Raw genomic sequence first — 14,336 nt, 5'->3', positions numbered from 1 at the left:
CTTAAACTGTGGCCCCTGGTTCTGGACTCCCCCAACATTGAGAACATGTTTCCTGCCTCTAACGTATCCAATCCCTTAATAATCTTATATGTTTCAATAAGATCCCCTCTCATCCTTCTAAATTCCAGTGCATACAAGCCGAGTCGCTCCAGTCTTTCAACATACGACAGTCCCGCCATTCCGGGAATTAACCTAGTGAACCTACGCTGCACTCCATCAATAGTAAGAATGTCCTTCCTCAAATTTGGAGACCAAAACTGCACACAGTACTCCAGGTGTGGTCTTACTAGGGCCCTGTACAAATGCAGAAGGACCTCTTTGCTCCTATACTCAACTCTTCTTGTCATAAAGGCCAACATGCCATTAGCTTTCTTCACTGCCTGCTGTACTTGCATGCTAACTTTAAGTGACTGATGAACAAGGACACCCAGATCTCTTTGTACTTCCCCATTTCCTAACTTGACACCATTCAGATAATAATCTGCCTTCCTGTTCTTACCACCAAAGTGGATAACCTCACATTTATCCACATTAAACTGCATCTGCCATCTCACACAACCTGTCCAAGTCACCCTGCATCCTCATAGCATCCTCCTCACAGTTCACACAGCCACCCAGCTTTGTGTCATCTGCAAATTTGCTAATGGTACTTTTAATCCCTTCATCTAAGTCACCTGACACCGGTGCTAATTAAGAATCTTTCTATCTCTGCCTTAAAAATATCCATTGACTTGGCTTCCACAGCCTTCTGTGGCAATGAATTCCACAGATTCACCACCCTCTGACTAAAGAAATTCATCCTCATCACCTTCCCAAAGGAACGTCCTTTAATTCTGAGGCTGTGCTCTCTGGTCCAAGACTCTCTCACTAGTGGAAACATCCTCTCCACATCCACTCTATCCAGGCCGCTCACTATTCGGTAAGTTTCAATGAGGTCCCCACTCGTCTTTCTAAACTCCAACGAGCACAGGCCCAGTGCTGTCAAATGATCATCATATGTTAAACCACTCATTCCTGGGATCAGGTCCTTGTTTAGCTTTGTCAGAGCTGCCAGACTGGGTCTTTGCATGCAGTGGATATCCAAGTTATCTTCCCTTTTCGTTTTACCTCTCTTTTTTTGGTCTCCGTCCTGTGTGATCTGCAGTTTAATGTCTTTGACCTCAAGGGTCAGCAGGGCATCACAGTTCCAGTCTTTGTATATCCTTGGAGTCGGGCGAATCCCTGGACGAAAACAAAGGGGCCTCAGTGTGGGTCTGACTCGAAACACGTGAGGATTACGAGAGAATAGGGAGAAGCAAAGGTACGTGGATCGGACAGGTTCAGAGGGATACGGGCCAAATGCAGACGTGGGCCGAGTGTAGATGGGACTTGTTGGGTCAGTGTGCGCAAGTTGGGCCGAAGGGCCTTTTCCACGCTGTATGACTCTCCGATACACAAATGGAACAGGGGTAAGTACTTCTCTTCACAGCAGCTCTCTGAATGTGGGCGTCACAGATTCACAGAGTCATGCAGCACAGAACGAGGACATTCAACCCAACTTGCCCATGCCGACCGAGGTGCCCCATCTAGGCCAATCCCACCTGGTGGCATTTGACCCAAATCCCTCTAAACCTCTCCTATCCATGACCCTGTCCAAATATCTTTTAAATGCTGTTATAGTTTCTGCCTCAACTACCTCCTCTGGCTGTTCATTCCATGCACCCACCTTTAGTGAGGAGGGAATTTCTCAGCGCCATAGACAATAGACAATAGGTGCAGGAGGAGGCCATTCGGCCCTTCGAGCCAGCACCGCCATTCAATGTGATCATGGCTGATCATTCTCAATCAGTACCCTGTTCCTGCCTTCTCCCCATACCCCCTGACTCCGCTATCCTTAAGAGTTCTATCTAGCTCTCTCTTGAATGCATTCAGAGAATAGGCCTCCACTGCCTCCTGAGGCAGAGAATTCCAGAGATTCACAACTCTCTGACTGAAAACGTTTGGTTGGCACCTGCGACGTTGTTGCCCGCCAGGTAGAAGCTTGGTTGGTGACTTAAATTTTAGTTTAAGAAAATAACTGCAGATGCTGGTACAAATCGAAGGTATTTATTGACAAAATGCTGGAGTAACTCAGCAGGTCAGGCAGCATCTCGGGAGAGAAGGAATGGGTGACGTTTCGGGTCGAAACCCTTCTTCAGTTTTAGTTTAGAGATACAGCGTGGAAACAGGCCCTTCGGCTCACCAAGTCCGCACCGACCAGCGATCCCCGCACACTAGCGCTATCCTACACACACTGGGCACAATTGCATTGACACCAAGCCAATTAACCTACAAACCTGCACGTCTTTGGAATGTGGGAGGAAACCGAAGATCTCGGAGAAAACCCACGCAGGTCACGGGGGGAACGTACAAACATGTAGGGAGTGACTAGATGAGCTAGAATCACCAAGGTCAGAAGGCTATGGAATCTGTGCTGGCAATTGGGATTAGTATCGATGGGGTCTCATGAACAGCATGGACCTGCAGGACGTGAAGAGGCATTTCTGTGCTCTGTGACTGAATTAAACAGAAGCACTGGAGAGATAGAACATGGAGGTAGAGGGAGAGGTAGTAATGGAGGGCAAGTGGGAGACAAAGAAATGTTGTTATGTTGAGTGATGTTGAAAGCTCCAACATACTTTACGGGCTAAACCAAGGGTGTGATACGTTCATGGAGGGGTCAGTACAGGGTCTCGGACAGTCGGCAGCGGCGACTGCAGACGGTTCAACAGCCCCGACCGCGGGTGAACAAAGAGGAAGATGATTGGACTTTATTACCTTCCATCACAGTGAGGAATGTGGAATCCGCTGTGGTGGATGTTCATGTTAAATTTTACTTTATGTGGCCGTGTGTCGTGTTGTTTTTCACTTAGTATGGCTGTCTGAAGAAGGCTCGACCCGAAACGTCACCCATTGGAATTTAGAAGGATGAGAGGAGATCTTATCGAAACGTATAAGATTATTAAGGGGTTGGACACGTTAGAGGCAGGAAACACGTTCCCAATGTTGGGGGAGTCCAGAACCAGGGGGCCACAGTTTAAGAATAAGGGGTAGGCCATTTAGAACTGAGATGAGGAAAAACTTTTTCAGTCAGAGAGTTGTGAATCTGTGGAATTCTCTGCCTCAGAAAGCAGTGGAGGCCAATTCTCTGAATGCATTCAAGAGAGAGCTAGATAGAGCTCTTAAGGATAGTGGAGTCAGGGGGTTTGGGGAGAAGGCAGGAACGGGGTACTGATTGAGATTGATCAGCCATGATCACATTGAATGGCTGTGCTGGCTCGAAGGGCCGAATGGCCTCCTCCTGCACCTATTGTCTATTGTCATTCCTTCTCTCCCGAGATGCGGCCTGACCTGCTGAGTTACTCCAGCATTTTGTGAATAAATAGTATGGCTGTATGGTGACTCAAATTTCACTGTACCTTAATTGGTACATGTGACAATAAATTGATCTTGAAATCTTGAGTATGTTTGAGCAAATCACCTGCAGTGGGCCAATTTCCTGGCTCCTCCCTCTATTCTTCTTGGCTTTGGACCTGGTGCGACCTTCAGAAACATTTGTGGACGTTAGGCATGGGACATGGCATCAAAGCACAGGACCGATGTGTTATTCTGTCTTCCAGTAAGTAGTTCACAATAATCTGACAGATTACAGGGCTGCATTTGAGGATATCTAACTTAACTGGAGAACCCAATCTCAGGAATTGCTCCACTGTTTTGTGTGAAAGCAGGGTTGTCAGTCACACACACGGCTGTTTGTGAAACCCAGACAATTGTCAGTAGACACAAAATGCTGGAGTAACTCAGCGGGACAGGCAGCATCTCTGAAGAGAAGGGATGGGCGGCGTTTCGGGTCGAGACCCTTCTTCGGACTGATGTCAGGGGAGGGGGGAGGGGCGGGACAGAGATAGAATGTAGTCAGAGACAGTCAGACTAGTGGGAGAAGTGGGCAGGGGGAGAGGATGGAGAGAGATGGAAAGCAAGGGCGATCTGAAGTTAGAGAAGTCAATGTTCATAGTAGTGGGGTGTAAACTACCCAAGCGAAATATGAGGTGCTGTTCCTCCAATTTGCGCTGGGCCTCACTCTGACAATGGACGAGACCCAGGTCAGAAAGGTCAGATTGGGATTTAAATCAGCATCTGCAATTCTTTCCCACTCATACAATTGTCTAATGGTCACAGCGTGAAAGAAGGCCATTCAGCGCACTATGTCTGTACTATGTATGTCTCTCTGCAATGCAAACACAATGCCGTTGCCCCACTCCCCTCCACTCACCCCACTGCCCTGCCAATTCCTCTTTCTGCACAAACACATTTCTCCATCTCCTTTACAATGCTACAAGTGAATCTGCCCGCGTCTACCCCTCCCCTTGTCAGCGCATTGCGGACAGCCATTTACCACACAATATGTTCTTCTAATGGGCACAAAGTACTGGTGTAACTCAGAGGGTCAAGCAGCATCCCTGGAGAACATGAAATTGGCACCTGAGACATCAACTATCCGTGTTCTCCAGAGATGCTGCCTGACCCCAGTGTTGCAGTGGTCATTTTTTAGGTGCCGGAGCTGTCACTGGTGCCAATAGACAATAGGTGCAGGAGTAGGCCATTCGGCCCTTCGAGCCAGCACCACCATTCAATGTGATCATGGCTGATCATTCTCAATCAGTAACGGCTGCGGCTCGCTAGCAGTCTGTTCGTCTTTTTTCTTTTTTTTTTGTTGTGTGTCGGTGTTGGGATGTTTTTTTGTTTTTTTTTTGGTTGTGTATGTGTGGGGGGTGGTGGTGTGGGTGGGGGGGGTGGTGGTGTGGGGGGGGGGGGGAACGGTGTGGGGGGGGAACCTTTCTCTTTTAGGTCTCTTCCTCACGGCGCGGGGTGCGGCTCGGCCGCGGGGCCTAACATCGCCCGGTGCGGCTCGGCCGCGGGGCCTTCCATCGCCCGGTGCGGCTCGGCCGCGGGACCTAACTTCGCCCGGTGCGGCTCGGCCGCGGGGCCTAACATCGCCCGGCGCGGCTCGGCCGCGGGACTTTTCATCGCTGGTGCGGCTCGACCGCTGGACTTAACATCGCCCGGTGCGGCTCGGCCGCGGGGCCTAACATCGCCTGGCGCGGCTCGGCCGCGGGACTTTTCATCGCTGGTGCGGCTCGACCGCTGGACTTAACATCGCCCGGTGCGGCTCGGCCGCGGGGCCTAACATCGCCTGGCGCGGCTCGGCCGCGGGACTTTTCATCGCTGGTGCGGCTCGGCCACTGGACTTAACATCGCCTGGTGCGGCTCGGCCGCGGGGCCTTCCATCGCCCGGCGCGGCTCGGCTGCGGGACTTAGCTGCGCACGGCTCGGCCGCGGGGCCTTCCATCGCCCGGTGCGGCTCGGCCGCGGGACTTAGCTGCGCACGGCTCGGCCGCGGGGCCTTCCATCGCCCGGCTCGGCCGCAAGACGTTTCAGCGCCCGGTGCGGCTCCGCCGCGGGGACTTCCATCCCCTTGCGGGGACTGTGCGGGTCGGTCGGGGACGAGCTGTCTGTCCGTGGGCGTGGGGAAGAGAGTGGAAGTTTTGTTGTCTCCATCACAGTGAAGGGGTGTTTGGAGTCACTGTGATGGACGTTTGTGTTGGGGTCATGTGTCTTGTGTTCTTTTTTTTTGTGTGATTGCTATGTAGTTTCGTTCGGTACCTTGGTGCCGAATGACAAATAAAGCTCTGTTGAACTGTTGAACTGTTCCTGCCTTCTCCCCATACGCCCCTGACTCCGCTATCCTTAAGAGCTCCATCTAGCTCTCTCATGAAAGCACTCAGAGAATTGGCCTCCACTGCCTTCTGAGGCAGAGAATTCCACAGATTTACAACTCTCTGACTGAAAAAGTTTTTCCTCATCTCCGTTCTAAATGGCCTACCCCTTATTCTTAAACTGTGGGCCCTGGACCACCTCACTAACTACTAGGGTTGCCAACTTCCTCACTCCCAAATCAGGGACAAAGGGTGACGTCACCGCCCTGCGCCCCACGTGACCTCACCCAGCCAGCGGCCACGTGCTTCCGCTCCACCAATGGCGGCCGCCATTGGTGGAGCGAGAGCAAGTGGCCGCTGGCTGGGTGAGGTCATGTGGGGCGCGGTGCGGTGACATCACCCTTTGTCCCTGATTTGGGAGTGAGGAAGTTGGCAACCCTACTAATACGGGAGAAAGGGGGGTCCCGTACGGGACAAACTAATTTACCCCAAAATACGGGGTATCCCGGCTAATTTGGGACAGTTGGCGACCCTACTGACTACCCACCTGTCCTGTATGTTGTCAAACACGTCCTGCCCCATCTCCGGCACAGTCTGGGGGTCCCATAGTAATCTAACCAGCCATCTCAGAACCCACACAACCGAAGACGAAGCAAGTCATCTTCGACCTCAAGGGAATGGTTGAGACGTCATGGCACACAAGGGCTTATATCTGAGTTTATGTACACCATAGATCTCAGTATGGCAAAGAATGTTGACCTTTAAAACAGCCGGCTTCAAAGTGCATGGGATGAGTGCAAGCTGGGTTCATAAGAAGAGTCACTTTACAGCCAGTGAAGTTGATAATCTCACTGCAGGTGAATTTTGTGATTGTGGACATTTTACGTAGAAAAGTGTTAAGTAGAATGAAAATACCTAAAAATGATTAGCTTTTTAATTTCTCAATGGATGCTAAGACACCCAGAAATCCCACAAAGCTGCTCTTCTGTGTTAAGCCTATTTTCAACAGGGCAGTGCTATTGATTGTGTTTGAACAAAAGAGTTACAGTTTCTCTATGAACCTCGGTTATTAGCCTTGGACCAAAGTAACAGTGTAATGTCACTGTAAGGCTTTGAGACCTGATAAGGAAGTTGAAGAAATGCTTCACAAGAACAGAGACTATTTCTAATTTGAGAGGTTACCCAGCTCTTTACACAATTGAACCTGTTGAACTTTGCAGCGGGAGATGACTTTATGGCCTTCTCAGATTTAGTGGAGTGAGATCGAAGAGAATAGACTCCATTTGCTAGAATACGTTCCGAATATGAAGCAAAGATACTAGAGGAGCAAGATAGACCACTCGACCCTAAAAACCGTAGTACGTCACGGCGCCATTTTAGTCGGCAGAAACTTGCAGAAACATTTAAAAAGAAAAATAACAAAAATCTGTGAATTGACAGATGAGATATATTCTGCATTTTAATGGTATCATCACACATACTGTTCCCCCAAAACACTGATTACACTGCGAGAGGCAGAGCGAACGGCGGGTTTTGCTTACTAAAATGGCGGACGTTACGCTCCTTTGCGTACTACACTTCAGTATAGGCGATTTCAACAGAGTGGACCATCTTGTTCCTCAAGTATCTTTGGTATGAAGGGATATGAATATTAATGTTTAGTTTATTTTCGGGGTGAGGGAAAGAGCATTCACCTCGCGGCCCGGTTTCCACCAATCCTTTCACCACTACGCACAAGAAGCACAAGACGTGCAAGACCACAAGAAGTGCAAGACCACAAGAAGTGCAAGAAATGCAAGAAGTGCAAGACCACAAGAAGTGCAAGAAACGCAAGAAGTGCAAGACCACAAGAAGTGCAAAACCACAAGAAGTGCAAGAAATGCAAGAAGTGCAAGAACCGCAGAAGTGCAAGACCACAAGAAGTTCAAGACCACAAGAAGTGCAAGAAACGCAAGACGTGCAAGACCACAAGAAGTGCAAGAAACGCAAGAAGTGCAAGACCACAAGAAGTGCAAAACCACAAGAAGTGCAAGAAATGCAAGAAGTGCAAGAAACGCAAGAAGTGCAAGACCACAAGAAGTTCAAGAAACACAAGAAGTGCAAGAAACGTAGGAAGCGCAAGATGCCATTGTACGCAAAAGCCGAGAAGTGTGTTTAGCTCTGGCTGATCAATTTCCAATCTTGTGATGTGGACTCGATAAGACGTTTAGTTTCGAAATCCAGCATGGAAACGGGACCTTCGGCCCACCGAATCCACACCCATATACTAGTTCCATCCTGCACATTAGGGACAATTTACCAAAGCTAATTAACCTATAAACCTGTATGTCTTTAGAATGTGGGAGAAAACTGGAGCAAACCCACACGGTCACAGAGAGAAACAAACTGTGCAGACAGCACCCGTAGTCAGGATCGAACCCGGGACCCTGGCACTGTGACAGTCTACCAACGTGCCACTGTGTCGCCCGCAATGTCTCAATAATAAACGTCATTGAATATTAAACTGTTTCTCTAGATTTTCCTCACTCTTAATATTGGATCAACAATTCACTGAGTTGCAGCATTGTAAATAAATATAATGGCGGGTTAAGATAGTGTAAGAAAATAACTGCAGATGCTGGTACAAATCGAAGGTATTTATTCACAAAATGCTGGAGTAACTCAGCAGGTCAGGCAGCATCTTGGAGAGAAGGAATGGGTGACCTTTTGGGTCGAGACCATTCTTCAGACAAGGGGCTCGACCCGAAACGTCACCCATTCCTTCTCTCCAAGATGCTGCCTGACCTGCTGAGTTACTCCAGTATTTTGTGAATAAATGGCCTCGGTGAATTAAGTTCTATAGGTGTGGGTAAATCTAGAATAAAATGTTTAATGGTGACTTTATCTCCTGAGTGGATGAGTTTGTGGAATACTGAGCTTGAATCTGGTCAGAAGTATCACTTGGAGAGCAAAGTCAGATACGGACAAGTTGAGCCACAACTGGAAAAAGTCGAGGATATCAGGGAATGACATGGCGGTGCTGGCTCAATGGGCCAAATGGCCTCCTCTTACACCTGTTTTCTATGAAATATTTCTAAATTTGCCAGATGTCATCACCAAGTCATCTGGGCTGACCTGTTGGCAGATCTAACCACATAGAAAACATAGAAAATAGGTGCAGGAGGAGGCCATTTGGCCCTTCGAGCCAGCACCGCGTTCATTGTGATCATGGCTGATCATCCACAATCAGTAACCCGTGCCTGCCTTCTCCCCATACCCCTTGATTCCACTAGCCCCTAGAAACATAGAAAATAGGTGCAGGAAGAGGCCATTTGGCCCTTCGAGCCAGCACCACCATTAATTGTGATCTTGGCTGATCGTCTACAATCAGTAACCTGTACCTGCCTTCTCCCCATATCCCTTGATTCCACTAGCCCCTAGAGCTCTATCTAACTCTCTTTTAAATTCATCCAGTGAATTGGCCTCCACTGCCTTCTGTGGCAGAAAATACCACAAATTCACAACTCTCTGGGTGAAAAGGTTTTTTCTCAACTCAGTTTTAAATGGCCTCCCCTTCATTCTTAGTCTGTGTGTCCCCTGGTTCTGGACTCCCCCAACATTGGGAACATATTTCCTGCATCTAGCTTGTCCAGTCCTTTTATAATTTTATACGTTTCTATAAGATCCCTTCTCATCCTTCTAGTGAATACAATAGACAATAGACAATAGGTGCAGGAGTAGGCCATTCGGCCCTTTGAGCCAGCATAACCATTCAATGTGATCATGGCTGATCATTCTCAATCAGTACCCCGTTCCTGCCTTCTCCCCATACCCCCTGACTCCGCTATCCTTAAGAGCTCTATCTAGCTCTCTTTTGAATGCATTCAGAGAATTGGCCTCCACTGCCTTCTGAGGCAGCGAATTCCACAGATTTACAACTCTCTGACTGAAAAGGTTTTTCCTCATCTCCGTTCTAAATGGCCTACCCCTTATTCTTAAACTGTGGCCCCTGGTTCTGGACTCCCCCAACATTGGGAACATGTTTCCTGCCTCTCATGTGTCCAACCCCTTAATAATCTTATATGTTTCGATAAGATCCCCTCTCATCCTTCTAAATTCCAGTGTATACAAGCCTAGCCGCTCCAGTCTTTCAACCTATGACAGTCCCGCCATTCCAGGAATAATCCTAGTAAACCTACGCTGCACGCCCTTTTTGGCCTAATCTCATTCATTGGTCCTCTGTAGCTAGAATAACATTTGGAGGTCTCCAGAGTTTCTTGTGCTCTGATTCAGAATTATTCTAGTATTCCATCAGTAACGTAACCTCCAGATATATTAATTAAAAAAGAGCATAATAGACTTTTTCAAGATCAGTATTAAAATAAGGTTTTTAGAAACTGAGAACAGTCCCCAACCTTTAAGATAAAAAGGCAGGATGTACTTGAAATAAAAAATAACATGCTGGGGATATTCAGCTGAGCAAATTTCTATCTCCATGGGGCCTAAGGAAATGGTAGAGAAGTCTGAAGAAGGGTCTCGACCCGAAACGTCACCCATTCCTTCTCCCCTGAGATGCTGCCTGACCTGCTGAGTTACTCCAGCATTTTGTGAATAAATACCTTCGATTTGTACCAGCATCTGCAGTTATTTTCTTACACGAGAAGTTTAAGAAATATTTTATGTCCGTTTCATAGAAGAAGAGACTAGAACTTGTCAGAAAAATGAGAACATGAAGGATCTGGTGAGAATCAGGAAACTAATTTCAGTTAAAAAAAGTATAAGACATGTTTGTGAGACAGGAGTATCTCTCCGAAGGGGTGGCACAGTGGCACAGTGGCCTCACAGCGTTAGAGACCCAGATTCAATCCTGACCTTGGGTGCTATCTGTGCGGATTTGCTCCTTCTCCCTGTGATTGCGTGGGTTTCCTCCGGGTGCTCCAGTTTCCTCCCAAATCTCAAAGATGTGCGGGTTTGTAAGTTAATTGGCCCTCTGTAAATTGACCCTTGTGTGCAGGGAGTGGATGAGAAAGTGGGATAACTTAGAGATTAGTGTGAACGGGTGATCGATGGTCGGATAGGACTCAGTGAGCTGAAGGGACTGATTCAATGCTGTATCTTTCAATCAATTAATCTAACACCATAATATAAACCCTGGAATTTTGAAAGACATGTCTCGAGGGGCAGCACAGTGGTGCAGAGGCAGAGTTGCTGCCTTACAGCGGCAGAGACCCGGGTTCGATCCCGACTACGGGTGCTGTCTGTACGGAGATTGTACGTTCTCCCCGTGACCTGCGTGAGTTTTCACCAGGAGCTCCGGTTTCCTCCCACACTACAAAGATGAACTGGTTTGTTGGCTAATTGGCTTTGGTAAAAATTGTAAATTGTCCCTGGTGTATGTAGGCTGGTGTTAATGTGCGGGGATTGCTGGTCGGTGCGGACACGGGCTGAAGGACCTGTTTCCGCGCTGCATCTCTAAACCAAACTCCAATAGATTTGTCAAACATAAATCCATGCTGTTTCTGTTAAATCCTGACACAAAGTGCTGGAGTGTGTGTGCGCACACGTGTGTGTATGTATGGGTGTGCATGTATGTGTATGTATATGCATGTTTGTATTTATGTGACATGTATATTTGTGTATGTATATGTATCTATGTATATGCATGTGTATGTGTATGTGTGTATATGCGTTAATGTGTGTGTATATGTGTGTGTGTATTTATGTGACATGTATATTTGTGTATGTATGTGTATCTATGTATATACATGTGTGTATATGTTTGTGTGTATATGCGTGTGTGTGCGTGTATATGCTTGTGTGTATTTATGTGACATGTATGTGACATGTATGTGTATCTATATATATGCATGTGTGTATATGTATGTGTGTATATGTGTGTATGTGCGTGTGTGTATTTATGTGACATGTATATTTGTGTATGTATGTGTATCCATGTATATGCATGTGTGTATATGCGTGTGTGTATTTGTGACATGTATATTTGTGTATGTATGTGTATCCATGTATATGCATGTGTGTATATGCGTGTATGTGAGTGTATATGCGTGTGTGTATTTATGTGACATGTATATTTCGGAGGCTTCGGCCGTGGGCCCTGCAGACCGCAACATCGGGAGCTCGCAGGTCCCTGGCTGGCGACCGGTTTTTGGGAGCTCCAGCCGTAGCTGCTTCGACCGCCCCGAAGCGCAAGGTACGATCGACCCGCTCGCAGGCCCTTCATCGCCCTGCGTGGCTCGGCCGCAGCACTTTCCATCGCCCGGTGGGGGCTCAGAACCTTCATCGGCCTGCTTGGTTCGGCCCTGGGACTTTCCATCGCCCGGTGGGGGCTCAGGACCTTCATCGGCCTGCTTGGCTCGGCCCTGGGACTTACCATTGCCTGGTGGGGGCTTCAAAAAGTTGGGAGCCTCGATCACCTCGTGGCACCACGGGAGAAGAAATGAGGAGGAGATAAGACTTTGCCTTCCATCACAGTGAGGGTGTGCCTAGAGCAATCACTGTGATGGCTGTTTGTGTAAAAATTGTATCTGTGTGTCCTGTGCTTTTTGTTGTCTACTGCCGGACCCTGACGTGAGAGGACGCTGGCGTTGTTTATTCGCCGCTTCTCCGTTAGGATAGTTTGTCTGTTTGTTTTTATGTTATTGTAGCGACCATAGAGAATGGTCCAGGTCGTCGAACCCTCGGATTGGCCAGCGAGGTCACGTGGGAACGCGACCATGGGGATTGGTCCAGGGAGCAACATCGCTGATTGGCCAGCGATGTCATGTGCGCGTTTGGCGCCCGATTTAGTCAGTTCGGCGAAGTCTTCAAGGAAGACAGTAAGTTTGTAATGGTTGTCCTTTACCTTGTTGTTTAACTCTGTATTCGAAGATTGCGGCTGCAATAAACTTCTTCTACAACCAACAAGTTTCGGACTCGCCATATTGGTGACCCCGACGTGATCTGGACGATCACCGACTGAGCAGGAACCCGACGCCTCGTTGACGATGACCGAGCCGGGCACACCGGAGTCAAGCGCCGGAAGCGTTCATCTTCCGTTGTTTTGGACGTACGCACCGCAAGCTTGGTTTATCCACACCGAGGCTCAATTTCATATAAAGAAAGTATTACTGCGAACCTTCGGGTTTAATAAGCATGGTGGTGCGGCAAAACTTCTGCACCTACCAGATCTTGGAGACCAACTGCCTTCCGTCCTCATGGCCGAAATGATGATGCTAGCCGGTGAGCATACGGATTGCCCTATGTTCGAACAGGCATTCCGCGAGAAACTCCCCGAGGATGTCCGATTGCTGCTCACGGATTGTTCTTTTAAGGACCCCGAAGCATATGCAGCGAAAGCGGACGCGCTCATAGCGGCAAAAAACAAGGCAAGTGGTTCGATCAACAAAGTCTCGACATCAGTGACCACGCCACAGCGACGGCAAGATGGCGCCACGTCTCCCACCAATTCTCCGAAAGCCCGCCAAAAAGATCCGCCCAAGCGCGGCTGGTGCTATTATCACCTATGATGGGGTAACGAATCCCGCAACTGCCGTTTGCCTTGTACCTTCGCGGGAAATGCCTCGGCCGATCGTACATAGGGGCAGTTACGATTGGCCAGAACCGGCGCCTCTATGTCCATGATCGATTCACGGACACAGAATTTTTGGTAGACACGGGAGCCATCGTCAGCATAGTGCCGCCGACCGACCTCGAAACCAGATCGGGTAAGACAGGTCCCACCCTCATCGCGGTTAATGGTAGCCCAATTCGCACTTTCGGTACACGGAAGATGTCCCTTGTGTTAGGCCTCCGCACGTACGAATGGCCATTCATCATAGCCGACGTCAAACAAGCGATCCTGGGCGCAGATTTTCTCTGGGCTTTTTCACTGGTTCCTGATGTCCGCGGTAACGACCTCCGACCCTCCGCCGAAGATGAGCACGTCGCTCCGACAATCGCCTCCTCGCCCAGCCCTACTGTCCAGGCCGTCGTCGCGGCCCCCGACTCGTATGCTGCGATTCTGGCAGAGTTTCCGGAGCTGCTCGTCCAACGTTTTGACACGCCTTCGGCTAAGCACGGTGTGGTCCATCACATCCGCACCGAAGGCCCTCCCGTTTTCGCTCGGGCCAGGAGACTACCACCAGACAAACTGGTGGTGGCAAGGGCGGAGTTCAGGAAAATGGAGGAAATGGGAATTGTCCGTCAGTCTGACAGCCCATGGGCCTCGCCGTTACACATGGTCTCCAAAGCATCTGGGGGGTGGAGACCATGTGGCGATTATCGGCGTCTCAATGCTGTCACCACGGCTGATCGCTACCCCATACCGCACCTACAGGATTTTTCATCTGGGCTGGAAGGAGCGGTGGTGTTTTCCAAAATCGATTTGGTGCGAGGATACCATCAGATTCCGGTGCGACTGGAGGACATACAGAAAACTGCAACAATTACTCCGTTCGGGTTGTTTGAATGGTTGCGTATGCCTTTCGGTTTAAAGAACGCGGCACAGGCTTTCCAGCGACTGATGGACCGCGTGGGACGGGGTTTACCGTTTTTGTTTATTTATTTAGACGACATCCTGGTAGCCAGCCCCTCCGTGCAGGAACACCAGGCCCATTTGCGGAC

At 48.9% G+C, this 14,336-nt stretch overlaps 1 protein-coding gene across 2 annotated transcripts in view; it reads right to left on the bottom strand.

Annotated features, from left to right (window-relative positions):
* LOC144611492 (protein FAM227A-like) overlaps positions 1-14,336 on the bottom strand; it is an 86,119-nt gene that overhangs the window by 22,739 nt on the left and 49,044 nt on the right. Inside the window, exon 10 of one of the 2 annotated variants that reach the window (XM_078430622.1) lies at positions 1,108-1,221. The exons of the other annotated variant lie outside the window; for it this stretch is intronic. Coding sequence (XP_078286748.1) covers positions 1,108-1,221 — 114 coding nt within the window. The remainder of the gene's footprint in view (positions 1-1,107; positions 1,222-14,336) is intronic. 2 annotated transcript variants of the gene reach the window in all.

The sequence above is a fragment of the Rhinoraja longicauda genome, chromosome 40 (assembly GCF_053455715.1).
Source record: "Rhinoraja longicauda isolate Sanriku21f chromosome 40, sRhiLon1.1, whole genome shotgun sequence".
NCBI classification, from domain to species: Eukaryota; Metazoa; Chordata; class Chondrichthyes; order Rajiformes; family Arhynchobatidae; genus Rhinoraja; species Rhinoraja longicauda.
The sequence above is the reverse complement of the archived record's forward strand: the minus strand, read 5'-3'. Positions and strand labels throughout refer to the sequence as shown.